The following is a 12,790-nucleotide window of genomic DNA, read 5'->3' as shown; positions in this document are numbered from 1 at the left end:
TTATCATATAACGGCAGTATACTTGTTTTTCCTCCTATTCCTCTTGGTCACTTCTCTTCTCTTTCTTCTAAATTCCCTGTTAAGACTTCCTCTATTCTCCCAGAACCAATCCTCATATCCACTTTCACTTACTTTGATTGTCTTCAACTTACTGAGCTGAGTTTGTGCAAGCAAGAATGGCGAATCGGAATGCGAAAAAAACAAACCCACATCTCTCTTAGCTTTAATTGCTGGTTGCATTACCGACTTGATTACTGGTTCAACTACCGGTTCAGTTGCTGGTTCAACCACCGTCTCAGCTGCTGGTTCAATCTTAGTAGCATTTGGATCTGCCTCTTCTTCTTCTTCATCGTCCATTAATGAGAACTTGAATCCATGTTCAGTGACTGGATTAAGTAACGATCTCAATTTCTCCGTCTCATTCTTTCCATCTGCTAAATTGCTCTTCCTTTCTGGTCCAGATACTGGTATAAAATCTTCATCCATACTGTCTGTATCATCATCAATCTGTTCTTTCTTTAGATATTCTGGATGCTGCTTTTGATAGTCTTCAACCAATGACTTCTGGGATTGTATACTATGATCTCTATTATCTTCTCCGCTTTCTTCCTCATCTTCAGATATCTTTGCTCCTTCAAGCTCATAATCAGAACCACCCGATTCGAACTCTTCATCCTTCTCCACTTCGACATCTGCAGGCTTCTGGAAGTCGTAATTTCCCATCAACAACTCTAAAAGTTGCTTATTACGTTCCTTTTCATTTTCATCTTCTGCATCTTCTCCGTCATTTCCTTCCGTATCTTCATCCATCTTCACCACAGTCGGATCACTCAACTTATCATCAAGAACGTGATGTTCAACTACATGACCAGTACCATCTCTCCATTTTCCTCCAACGTACTCCCAACTTAAATCCTTATCGTTTTTGGTCTTATCGTATCCCCATAACTTGTTCTTCTGGCAACGAGGTAAACGCAATTTCCCATTAATTATCACTCGCATGGTGGCCTTCTTTAGGTCTGTCTTCCTTGGTGTCTTTCTCATTTGTCCAATAATTTCGGAATATGTTTCGAATGGATTGTCCTCTGAATGATTAATACGCTGTTGTCGTCTCATAGCTAAAATAGCATATAATTTACTCTTTCTTTGCTTGATATCCGGTCTCTTTGCATCTTTAATCCATCTCTCATGAAAATCTTGATTCGCCAATGCCACTGTTAACTCTGCTCCTTTATACTGAACACCATTAAATAAAGCCTGAAGTTTCTTAAACTCATATTTTGTTAGTCTCATAGTAATGTACGCATAATGATATCCCGTTATCACTTTCTCGTGCACTTCAAACTGCTTCACTATTTTGCCAAATTTGGAAAATCTCTTCTCCAAATCATCAATATCCTCCACTAGAGAATTTGACAATCCTCCAACATGCAATCTAAGATCTTTGGGTCTTTCAATACTAGTCATCTTCCAACGCAAAGAGGAGATCGTATGCTAATCCCTTGTAACAAGAAAATCTCAACTTCAAATCTTCATCTCTTCAATTTTTCACTCCTGTTTTCTTATTGACGCGTCGATCGAGTGTAAAAGAGGTTCACCGTCTTCGGTGAATATTTTTCTTAGCTCACAATAAACAACCAACTCATCATTCTTCATTCCTTCTATCACTTTAGATCGTTCTTCTTGCTTCTATTCAAATGTCTCTATCTGCAAACTATTATTTGAGCAGTATTGCCGATCCTGTGTTAAGGGAGAAGTATATTTCTCATAATATAACAGTTCCTTTGAAGGAAGAAGGTGAAGAAGTGGTGATTGATGCTGAAGATGATCTTCCGGAGGATTCCAGTGAGCTATGCACCTTATTGACGAATGAGGAGTGCAAGCCGGAATATTGGCTTCTTGTGGCGAAGGCTTATGCTAATAGAAATATGTATGATGAGGCATTGAATGTTGTTAAGCAGGCCCTAGAGAGCCCCTTTATTTCCCATGAGGACAATCTAATCGTCAGCAGTTTTCACAACTTCCTTTCTTGGTTATATGTGGCACGTGCTGGAGATGGTAGTTCTTCCGAATCAGCCAGTTTTCTTGAAACTGCCAATACTGAGATTCAGACCTCTCTATCATTACTTCCAGGCAACGAGAGTAGCATTTTAGCTCAGGCAACCGTCATGCTTGCATCACAGCATCAGAATGGCAAGAATCTGAATTTTGAAAAAGAGTCTAGACTCTTGGATTCAGTGCTCAAGAAAAACCATCACAATTGCTACGCTTTGTTAGCCAAGGCCAAGATCTTCTTCTATAGACAGAACTATCTTGCAGCTTTGAAGGTCTTTCAAAGAGTGTTGATTTTGAATCCATTACTATTACCTGATGCCAGAATCGGAATTGGTATGTGCTATTGGTTCCTTGACAGAAAGGATTTAGCTGCTCAAGCATGGAAGAACAGTGTTCTGGTTCATAGAGACAACAACACGGAGGCCAAAATTTTGACCTGCTTGTCGAAATTCGATGACTGCTTCACCAATTCCAAAACTGACGACGAGTTTAAAAGTAATTACGAGCAGGCTCTTGAGTTCACCAGAGCAACATATACTGAGGATCCTTCCAACGGTGTTATTCTGATAGTTTTGGCTTCTTTCTATTTCTTCAAGGGTGAATTTGATACTGTTTTGCGCATCTGTGATCATATTTTGACCACTGCTGGCTATATTCCTTCCCTATTAAAAAGCGATGCCCTATTTTGGAAAGCCCGTTGTGAGTTTGTCAATGGTAAGGATATTCATAAGGCACAGAAGTTGTTCTCGGAGGCAATGAGGGCGAACGATCGTAATTTCTTGGCACGTGCTGGCTATGGGCAATGCTTAGTTGTTCGTAAGCAATTTAACGATGCCATAAGAACGTTTGAAAAGATCGAGGATTCTCTCCCGCAAAGTTTGGAGGTTATACTTGCTCTTGGTATGCTCTATGCTAAATCTTCAAGGTACCGTCGTCACGCTATTGAGTATCTAGAAAAGTATGTGAAACTTGCCGTTGATAAACAGGAACCAATCAGTTTGACCGCTCTCTTCACTCTTTCTAAACTATTTGAGGACCGTGATATTTCGAAAGCTTTGGAGTACTTACGGATGGCCAAAGATCAAGAAATTGCAGCTGGCAAAACTGATAAGCAAATATCGTACTCTTTGCTTAACAATATTGGGGTATTGGCTACTCTTTGTGATAAGGATGGCTCCAGAGAGTTTGATTCCGCCCTAGAGGTACTTCAGACTACTGCCTTCGATACAGAAGAGCTTAAAAAGGCTTCAGACGTGACTTTAAGGTACAATGTGGCCAGAACAAGGGAATCCAGCGGTAGACCTGAAGATATCAAAAGTTCTATGGTCATGTATAAGGAAATTCTTGAGGATTGCCCTCATTACACAAGTGCGAAGATTAGATGGCTTCTTTTGGCTTGTGTTTCGGAGGATAAGCATATCAAAGAGGAACTGGACAACTTATTGTCTGAAGAGCCGGACAACATGGAAGTCAGGTCTTTTTACGGTTGGTATTTGAAAAACTACGATAAGAGGCATCACTTGTCTACTGACAAGGAACATGATCTTGAGTCCGAGCTTCATCGTGATACTTTGGTGAAGTATACATCTCATGATATGTACGCTCTTATTTCATTGGCCAATGTTTACTGTTCATTAGCAAGAGAGGCTAAAGATGCACGTAAGAAGGAGCAGTATTACGTGAGATCTGCCCAGTTGTACCAGAAGGTACTCGGCTTGGATCCTAAGGATGTGTATGCCGCACAAGGTATTGCCATCATATTTGCTCAAAAGAAGCAGACGGGATTTGCACTCGAGATATTCCGTCGTGTCCGTGACTGTCTCAACAGTAAGTTTGTCTATATCAATTTGGGACATTGTCTCTTGGAATCGAAGCAATACGCTAAAGCTATTGAAAACTATCAGTTAGCAATGGACAAGTTTGTTACCGATGATAAGGATGCCAAGTTGCTAAATTTCCTTTCACGTGCTTGGTTGTATAGAGGACTCAACGAGAAGGATTCGGGTTGCTTCAAGAAGTCGTTGGAACTTATTGAAAAAGCATACGAGATCAATCCGCTATCTGCATACAAATACAACATTACGTTTGTTCAGTTTCAAATGGCCGACTTTCTTCGGAAGCAACCGTCTGTTAAGAGGCGCGTTTCTGACTTGCAATTTGGCAAAGAAGGACTTAACAAGGCCATCAAATCGCTCAACGAGTTGGCCGAGGATAAAGAGAAGAAACCACCATATCCATCAGATGACTTGAAACTTCGCGCGGAACTAGCCACTGGATTAATCAAGCATCTCGATACGGCTATTGAGACGCAGATACAGTTCCAAGCAGTACAAACCAATAGATTGGAAGAGGCCAGAAAGAAGCATGAAGAGGAGGAAAAGGAAAAAATGGCCAAACAGAAAATATTTGAAGAGGAGAAGCAGAGAGAAGAAGAGAAGCTTGTTGCCGAAAGACTTGAACTCGATAAACAACAGCAAGAATGGAATAAGATACGTCTTGACGAAGCCAAAGATAGAAAAGATGAAATTGATGCCGATGAAGATGGAGATGCTGGCAAAAAGACTACAAAGAGGAGAGGCAGAAAGAGCAAAGGTAAGGCTAAAGGAAAAGAAAAAGAAAAAGAAAAAGAAAAGGAAGACTTTATTGTTTCTGATTCTGACTCGGAAGAGAAGCTTGATTTATATGATGATGAGGGAGATGACAAGGACGATGGCGACGACAAGGATGAGGGCGATGACAAGGACGATGGTGATGACAAGGACGATGGAGACTTGTTTGGAGACGAGAATGATAAGAAGAGAAAGAGTGATGATAGCTCGTCAGACAACAAGCAGAAGACCAAGAAGAGACACGTTCTCAAAAAGAGAAAGAAGTTGTCTAAAGAGACAATTGAAGACAGTAGCGATGAATTGAAGAACGAAAGTTATGATGAAAGTGAAGAGAAGAAGATTGATAGGAAAAAGAATACGATTGTCGACGATGAAGACGAAGAATAGGATCTTGTACAGTTTAGAAATAGATGTAAGGTAAATGTTATCATCAGAATTACATAATAAAGGTCATGAATAGGTTGCGAGTTTGCGAGATGCAGATCCACTTCATTTAGAAGACATTGCACGTTATCTAATGCTCGAATTTTTTTGGATCTCTTCTGCTTAATGGCATCCTTCAATCTCTGAACCTCCTCCTCGGAGGCATTATATGCTACGTTGGTTTCTTTATTGAAAGGATTCTCATCACTTTTCTGGAATTCCTTAGCGGCGAGCGATTGAAGCTGGTGTTTTCTCATACCAGGGTTTTCCATTCTGAGATCAGCCATTCTTCTACCAGTATATTCAGCCAAAGCAGCCTTGAACCTTCTCTCTGGATGCCTCTCAATATCATTATCGCTGACAACATCTTTTTTAAGCAATGAAAGAGCAGCAATTGCATCATCCAAACCTTCAGCGTTAATGCTACCACTATTCTTATTCTCAGACCCTTCAATTTGATTCAACGCATTGTCCAAATCGGAACCACCGTGATTTCCAGATTTCTTATTAGCCTTGCTCTTGCTCATACCCTTCCTCTTGGCGGAGGAATTCGTCACATCTTCAATCTCCAATTGCAACTCTCTTTCTCTTTTTCTAAGAGCCACTTCTTCTTGCTTCTTTTGCTTCTCTAACTGCTTTTTGCTAATCTTCTTGGCACCATCTTCCCAATCAATTTCCTGTTCAGCTTCTGGTGCAGCGATTTCTTCTTGCTTCTTCGATTTCTTTTTCTTTCCTCCCATATTGATTTATAGTTTGACTAGAAAGGAAAATAGTAGACACTATACAGCTGAAAAATTAACTCCGTCCCGAGAAAACTTCAAGCTGAAATTTTTTCCACTGGGGAGCTTTCCGTCCTATTTACAGCTCTATTATATTAAACTCTGAACGGTATAAATTATATTACAAGATTCTCCTAATAACTGCCGCTTCTTAGCACAATCAAACCTTCTAGTAAGTCAATATCCTCGATTTCTGCATCCTCTATAACGTCTCCTATCTCTATATCCTTAAGTAGTGCAGTTCTCTTTTCCATCTTCGCGGTTCTATCGCTCAAGGCATACCACGAAGTTTGTAGAATCGATCTTACACCGTAATCTAACAATATCACCTCAATTAGACCATCTTCAGAAGGCTTTTTCGTCACTATGCACTTGAATTTGATAGATTCTCCTCCACGTTGGGCCTGCATTTGTTTTAATACTTTGAATGTGTAGAAAGCAATGACTCTCTTAGAGATTTGACCGTTCAACTCGTCTTTGAACATCAAGATCAGGGAGATATAATTGATTTCAGACGCAGTGAATAATGGCTTACCATTTTCCACAAACGATTGTAATTGCCAGTGGTTCACCATATCCCAAAATCTTCGAAGTGGTGAAGTTACATTAGCATACTCCTCCATGCTTAGTGATTCATGACGAGAACTGAATGGTGCAATGGTGGATTTCGTCATGTACTGTTGGAGCAATACAACATCCCTAAATGTAATTGTCTCATCTTCAGAGACCAACTGAGTAAGCATGGTATCTACCTGTTTAGACTTGGGAAGCTTATTCTGGATTTTGAAGATGGCTGGAATCTTATTCTTCACAAAGTATCTGCCAGCAACATGATTACTCATAACCATGATCTCCGAAACAAGCATCTCAGATTTCCCAGAAATCCTGTTCTGTGAATCAACATCTTCCAACTCCTTGAATTTCATTTGAATTTGATTATCCTGATCAGTGGTAATATTTTCGATTTCCCTTCGAACGTTGAAGTAGTCAAACACGTTACTACGGCCCTGCTCTTTAGCCGTAGCTTTTAGCTTTGATGAGACTTTGTAAAGCTGAGTCAAATCGTTCTTCAAAGATTTCTCGTCAACATCTGTAGCTTGAGAAAGATCGAACAAAATCTTGTTAGCCTGAAATGTATTTCCCAAGATCTCATTGACTGAATCGTAGTCCACCTTGACAAATTTAGAAGCAGTGGCAAAGTTGATCGTATCATTGCCGAGATATGTCACTTCTCCAGTTTCAACGTTTACTTTGAAGCTTATTTTGACAACTCTGGTCACTTTACCAGGAGTTCCAAGCTGAACACTTTCTCCGAAAACTTTTGGAAGCATCGATAACGATTTTGCCCGGTTAATACTCGGCAAATAAAGAGTGAGACCTCTTTCAAAGGCTATTCTAGCAATGGTAGATCGTGGATTGATATAAGATGAAGGATTGGCTATGAATGAGCTCACAATAAACTCTTTGGCATTGACTGGCTTGATGGAAATACCGTCATCTATCTCTAGCGGATTCTTAGAGTCAATACAGTATATGATATCATCTTCATATTGTTTTCTATGCTTCACCATATCATTATTGACATCGATAAACTTGTTCAAATTGGATGCGTTCATATTGTCATAATAGCTCTCCTCTAAATCTGCTTTAGCCGAAACTCCACTACCAGGGATCATCGAATTATACCACCATTTGAATGGATCCTCACTGTTAGAGATTTCTCCAAGCTTCAATAGAAGTTCATAGACAACAGTTCTGGTAATATCTATGTCTTTATAGACAGGGAGGCCTCTTATAATCTTGATCACAAAAGATTCCAACATGCCATCATCGAAGGAGGCAGCAACATAGAGTTTAAGAAGTCGAACAAAGTCATCATAAAACTCAGGCTTATCTATATGCAAGTCAGATGTCACATCAATCTTCTTCATTATATACAAGGACATCACTTCGTAGTTCTCTTCGTTCTGTTTGAACCATCGCACCATTCTGTTGAACTGAACAATGCGACTCAATGGAACGACGGTGATGAAAGAAGAAGCATTGGCAAAAGAGTCAAACTGAAAGATCTGGTTGTTTTTTCTAAGACCCAATACAAACCCGTAAAAAACATTGATGTCAATGGGTTCATTCAAGCTAACCTTACCATAAACTGAGCGTCCTAAACTAATACAATCAAACTGGTTTTCAACGGATAAATCACGTGATAGTTTGAAGAGAAGTTTCTTATAGGTAGTATTAACATCTTCAACATTCCTTGAAGTTAAACCTTTAACCAACATGCTCAAATCGGTCTGAATGACAGCTTTAAAAAGCTGGTAGAAGCCGAGATGAATTGGAGACTCAGTACATTGTAAAACGTTATGCAGAACCTCCAATTTTAGGTTGATTTCAGGAAGATGATTCCAGGCGCTGTTAATTATGCCTGTGAGGATGCCAGATACTATTCCAGAAAGAATTGAAGGAAGAATAAAGCATTGAACATCGATATTGGCAGCAACAGAAGCACGGGCAATCACACTATCAAACATTCGACTTCTCTCAACGTCATCTTCGATCTTATACTTCGGCTTGCCAATTGGAGCCAAGTTTAGATTCTGAAGAAACTGTGATTCGTTCATCACACAACCTTCAAACCATTCTTTTGGAAATATTCTGGGAAGTTTCATACCCATTCTGAACCTGGACACAAATTCAACTTCTCCATACTGGTTAATTAACGTATATCTCGTATCTTCAGGCGAGCTTGGAAGCTGAACAACGACAGCCAAATCGTTTTTGGCTAAGGTATCCGAAAGATCCACTACATCTCCAATATCGATCTCACTGAAATATATATCCTTTAGATTGGTGTTCTTTCTAGCTGCTCCAAACTTCTTTACAAGCAATGATTCAACTAAGGATCTATTTGATTCGGTGTCTCTATAGTTGAAATCGTCCGGTAAATCCTGCTTAGAGGCTATTCTTTCCAGCCACTTTTGATTCGGTTTGGCATATCTCACCTGTTTTCTTTCGTCATACTCTTTCTTTAAATTGTTCACATCCACATTAGATGCCTGCTTGAACAAGTCCTCGGGTGTCATAATTCTTTTACTAACACCGGTTGGGCTTCCTTGACGATAATGCTTCACGGATTTGAAACGAAATCGACTAGTCGAAGTTGAAAACCTCATGACCGATGCCGAAACCCTGGAACACCTCCAGGTAATCTGGGTGATCCTGAACATATCGAATTCAGACTGTATGCAAAAGATAGTTGAAGATAGTTGAAGAATGAAGTTGGAAAAAAAGTTTGGCATGTCCTGAAGTGAAAAACTTCAATAGCTGAAAAATCATCTATAGTCATCTTAGATATACATTCTATTAGTTAATCGTTTCTAAAGCAACTTATTTAAAACATTCTCTAGATTACCGTGCTTTTCTGATCTAAGCTTTTCCTCCTCTTTAGCTCCAGACCGATTCGTGGCCACGGATCTTTGCTTAAATACCCTTCTAACATCAGTCGTATCAGAATCAGTATGCTTTCTCTTTTTCTCCATACCTCTCACCATCTTGCTTGTCTCTACATTGTCAATAAATGCCTTATCCATTCTATGCTGAAGAGACAACTCAGCCTCCATCTTGCTTTCTCTAACCTCCTTTTCTTCGTTCAAAGCACTTGTCAAATCAGCCCATTTAAACCCTTTCAAATACTTGACATTCATAATATCGTCATGGTAGAAGCTGTGCTTCTTACCTCCCAATATATTTCCATTTAACGTAAATGCGGCCAGTTTGGCATCTTTCTTGCTGATAAATTCACACCATCCTTCGTCAAACTTCCGTTTTTTGTTTCCTCCAGATTTCACTCTGTTTCGATGAATCTTCAAATCTTCAGGTTTAAGGAAAATCCTTCCAATTTCTCCAAATCGTGAAAATATCTGCCGTATCTTAGTTGGCTTCATATATGGTGGAATCGAAGATAGATATACCACTCCGGTCCGTTTCACTTTTCTTTGTTGTTTCTGTAATTGTTCCGGGCTGAGCTTCTTCATTTTGTCGATTCCAAATGTATTATCTCCTACTAGCTGTTTTTCCATCTCTTCTATTTCATCATATCCTTCTGTATCGTTGGCTGCATCACCTTCTGAATCGTCTTCTTCATCTTCCTCGTCTTCTGTATCCTGTCTGATCACTGTTTTCGGTTTCGCAACAAATTCGTCCTCTTGCTTATCCTCTAGTTCTTCTTCACTACTCTCAGACTCGTTATCACTTTCTAGTCCTTCAAGTTTCATGGCACTGTCCTCCTTTTTTGGCCTCTCTATGAGCAAGTCATGATTTTTCTCTGACAAAGTTCCTTCTCTTTTTCCAGAATTCATCTCAATAGCCATAAATTCCTTATTAACTGCCAAAAGATCTATGTAACGAGTAAACAAAAGAGATAAGATAAAGTTTAAATCTTATTATGTCTTCTTCTTCTTCAAAATTTTCAAGATAGACCTATCGACGCGTCGTTTGAAAAACACTCCTATTTCCACGTAGCTGTCCTGAAATCCTGGCCATATTTAGAAGCCATCTCGACAGCACATTCTGCCCAATCAACGCCATGGTTGTGCATCGCACCAGGAACCATTCCAGCTCTTAACTTTGCTTGTTCTAACGTTAAACATGTTAGAAGTCCAAAGATCACAGGCTTACCCATTTTGAACTGGAGATCCATAAGCTGATTAGTCACCGATTGGCTAATGTATTCAAAATGCATAGTGGAACCCTTGATTAGGACACCAATTGAGATTACAGCATCAATACTGGCATTTACAGCCACGGCGGCAGATCCCATAGGCAATTCAAACGATCCAGGGACCGTATCAACGATAATATTCTCCTCCTTAACTCCGAGTTCTTTTAATCTATTGATACATCCGATCACCAAAGAGTCGATAACCTCTTCATTCCATCTGGCATGAACAATGGCGATCTTCAACTTGGAACCATCTAGATTTTGATCATTTTGTCCTCTTCCTGAAACTGCCATTTTGTGACTTCTTGAAAGAAGAGAGGATCGATAGATAGTGCCCTGTCAGCGTTGAGGTTTTCAGCTACAAGTCACCAGGTCGGTCGTCCTCGTGATTCTTGTCGGTGTACGGATGGTACGCGTAAACGAAAGAGCGAAAAATTTCTGAAAACTTTCGCGTCAGTATTATCAACTTTAGAGATTTGGTGGCGCCTTTTTGGTGAGTAAGATGAGTGATAATGCAAGGCTAAGTCGCAAAAAGAGGCCATTGAGTGCTGAAAACGAATATGGAACTGGTTTGGATATTTCTAACAACGGCAAAACAAAAAGACTTGAACGTGACCTTGAAAATAACAATGTAGCTGCCGTCTTGTACAGCTTAGACCCTGAGAAATCGGAGAATCGGATGATCCCGAGGACCAGAAAAGTGCTGATCGGGAGATCAAGACATTGCGATATTATAATCGGTCCAATGGATTGCTCTAGTGAGCATTGTGAGATGGGAGTGAGTAAGGTGAACAATGAAGAAGTAATCTATCTTAAGGATTTGAGTTCCAATGGAACATTTATCAATGGAACAATAGCCGGAAAGGGAAATGTTTGTCTCGTGAGAAATGGAGACAAGGTGAGTTTTGCATCTAGTTGCCACTTTATCTTGAAATATAGTGCTCGAAAAACTGTTAGTTTCTTTGACAGCTACATTCTCAGCGATAAGGTACTCGGAACTGGCCACTATGCACAGGTTAAAGAAGCCGTCTGTCGGAAGGATGGAGAGGTGTGCGCCGTCAAGATTTTCAATCCTACCAAACATGCCGTAGGGGATGAAGATAAGGTTAAGTTCAATAGGGAATTGGACATTCTTACTAAACTTGACCATCCTAATGTGGTTGGTTTCTACCATACCTTTTTAGAGCCCGTTTCTGAGGACACCATGACAACTTATTTGGTGTTAGAGAAAGTTAATGGGGGAGAGTTATTTAACAGAATAGTAAAAAAGGGTAAATTGGGTCAGTCAGAGACCAAAGAGTTAACTAAACAGCTTCTAACGGGTCTGAGGTATCTTCATTCTATGGGAATTGTTCATAGGGACTTGAAGCCTGAGAATATCTTACTAGAAATTGAATCTGGCGAACAGAAGTTACCTTGGGATGTCAACGAGCATTCAGTGAGGGTTAAGATCGCCGATTTCGGTCTTGCTAAGTTTATTGGTAAGTTAAGCTTTACAAATACTCTATGTGGAACGCCTGCTTATGTGGCTCCCGAGGTGTTAGTCAATCAGAATGTGCGCAGATATAATAAATCTGTGGATATGTGGTCTGTGGGTGTTCTTATGTACGTTTGTCTCTGTGGGTTTCCTCCTTTTAGTGAGGAATTGGGACCTCCGTCAATGAGACAGCAAATCATCGATGCCAGATATGCATTTTACTCTCCATATTGGGATAGTATTGCGGATGAGGCATTAGATCTGATTGCCAGATTACTAGTGTCTGATCCTAATAAGCGATTAACCGTTGATCAGGCACTAAACCACACGTGGATAAAGCCAAATACCCCAAAAATACAAGAAGAAGAGTCACTAGTCGAGACATTAGTCGAACCACTGGTAGAGACACGGGATGAATCCGGTAGTCGTTCAGTATCGTCTCCTGAGTCTGCTGATTCTCCAGAACCTTGCCGACCTCCTTGTTCTCCCTCTGAAATAGATCTTAGGGTCAGACAAATGTCTATCCGTATTCCAGTATCATCCCGTGGCTATTCTTGCGAGCCAATCACTTTGAAGAAGCGAGTGGAAACCGGAATGGATGATGAAATGATCGCTAGAACCTTCTGTACCTTCGAAACCAAAAATCTTCATAATTAATGCATTTATCATCTATTACTGTATAAATCCTGTCTTATGCTTACCTTCCCGGGACAGAAACTCAACACTT

At 40.0% G+C, this 12,790-nt stretch overlaps 7 protein-coding genes across 7 annotated transcripts; 2 read left to right on the top strand and 5 right to left on the bottom strand.

Annotated features, from left to right (window-relative positions):
* Positions 1 to 3: 3 nt before the first annotated feature.
* Positions 4 to 1,467, bottom strand: FOA43_002744 (uncharacterized protein; the record flags this gene model as incomplete). The annotated part of the gene is made up of 1 exon (XM_038923027.1): positions 4 to 1,467. One exon carries the CDS (start codon positions 1,465 to 1,467, stop codon positions 4 to 6), a length of 1,464 nt encoding a protein of 487 aa, XP_038778955.1.
* Positions 1,468 to 1,697: 230 nt separating this feature from the next.
* Positions 1,698 to 5,051, top strand: FOA43_002743 (uncharacterized protein; the record flags this gene model as incomplete). The annotated part of the gene is made up of 1 exon (XM_038923026.1): positions 1,698 to 5,051. The coding sequence occupies one exon, from the start codon at positions 1,698 to 1,700 to the stop codon at positions 5,049 to 5,051; it is 3,354 nt and encodes a 1,117-aa protein (XP_038778954.1).
* A 49-nt stretch (positions 5,052 to 5,100) lies between these two features.
* On the bottom strand, positions 5,101 to 5,827 carry FOA43_002742 (uncharacterized protein; the record flags this gene model as incomplete). Its single annotated transcript, XM_038923025.1, has 2 exons — positions 5,101 to 5,151; positions 5,174 to 5,827. The coding sequence occupies 2 exons, from the start codon at positions 5,825 to 5,827 to the stop codon at positions 5,101 to 5,103; spliced, it is 705 nt and encodes a 234-aa protein (XP_038778953.1).
* Positions 5,828 to 6,000: 173 nt separating this feature from the next.
* Positions 6,001 to 9,093, bottom strand: FOA43_002741 (uncharacterized protein; the record flags this gene model as incomplete). The annotated part of the gene is made up of 1 exon (XM_038923024.1): positions 6,001 to 9,093. One exon carries the CDS (start codon positions 9,091 to 9,093, stop codon positions 6,001 to 6,003), a length of 3,093 nt encoding a protein of 1,030 aa, XP_038778952.1.
* Positions 9,094 to 9,243: 150 nt separating this feature from the next.
* Positions 9,244 to 10,236, bottom strand: FOA43_002740 (uncharacterized protein; the record flags this gene model as incomplete). The annotated part of the gene is made up of 1 exon (XM_038923023.1): positions 9,244 to 10,236. One exon carries the CDS (start codon positions 10,234 to 10,236, stop codon positions 9,244 to 9,246), a length of 993 nt encoding a protein of 330 aa, XP_038778951.1.
* Positions 10,237 to 10,373: 137 nt separating this feature from the next.
* FOA43_002739 (uncharacterized protein) lies at positions 10,374 to 10,880 on the bottom strand (the record flags this gene model as incomplete). Its single annotated transcript, XM_038923022.1, has 1 exon — positions 10,374 to 10,880. One exon carries the CDS (start codon positions 10,878 to 10,880, stop codon positions 10,374 to 10,376), a length of 507 nt encoding a protein of 168 aa, XP_038778950.1.
* Positions 10,881 to 10,992: 112 nt separating this feature from the next.
* Positions 10,993 to 12,479, top strand: FOA43_002738 (uncharacterized protein; the record flags this gene model as incomplete). The annotated part of the gene is made up of 3 exons (XM_038923021.1): positions 10,993 to 10,995; positions 11,059 to 12,344; positions 12,467 to 12,479. 3 exons carry the CDS (start codon positions 10,993 to 10,995, stop codon positions 12,477 to 12,479), a joined length of 1,302 nt encoding a protein of 433 aa, XP_038778949.1.
* Between the last annotated feature and the right edge of the window lie 311 nt (positions 12,480 to 12,790).

This window comes from Brettanomyces nanus, chromosome 3 (genome assembly GCF_011074865.1).
Source record: "Brettanomyces nanus chromosome 3, complete sequence".
In the NCBI taxonomy this organism is placed as follows: domain Eukaryota; kingdom Fungi; phylum Ascomycota; class Pichiomycetes; order Pichiales; family Pichiaceae; genus Brettanomyces; species Brettanomyces nanus.
The sequence above is the reverse complement of the archived record's forward strand: the minus strand, read 5'-3'. Positions and strand labels throughout refer to the sequence as shown.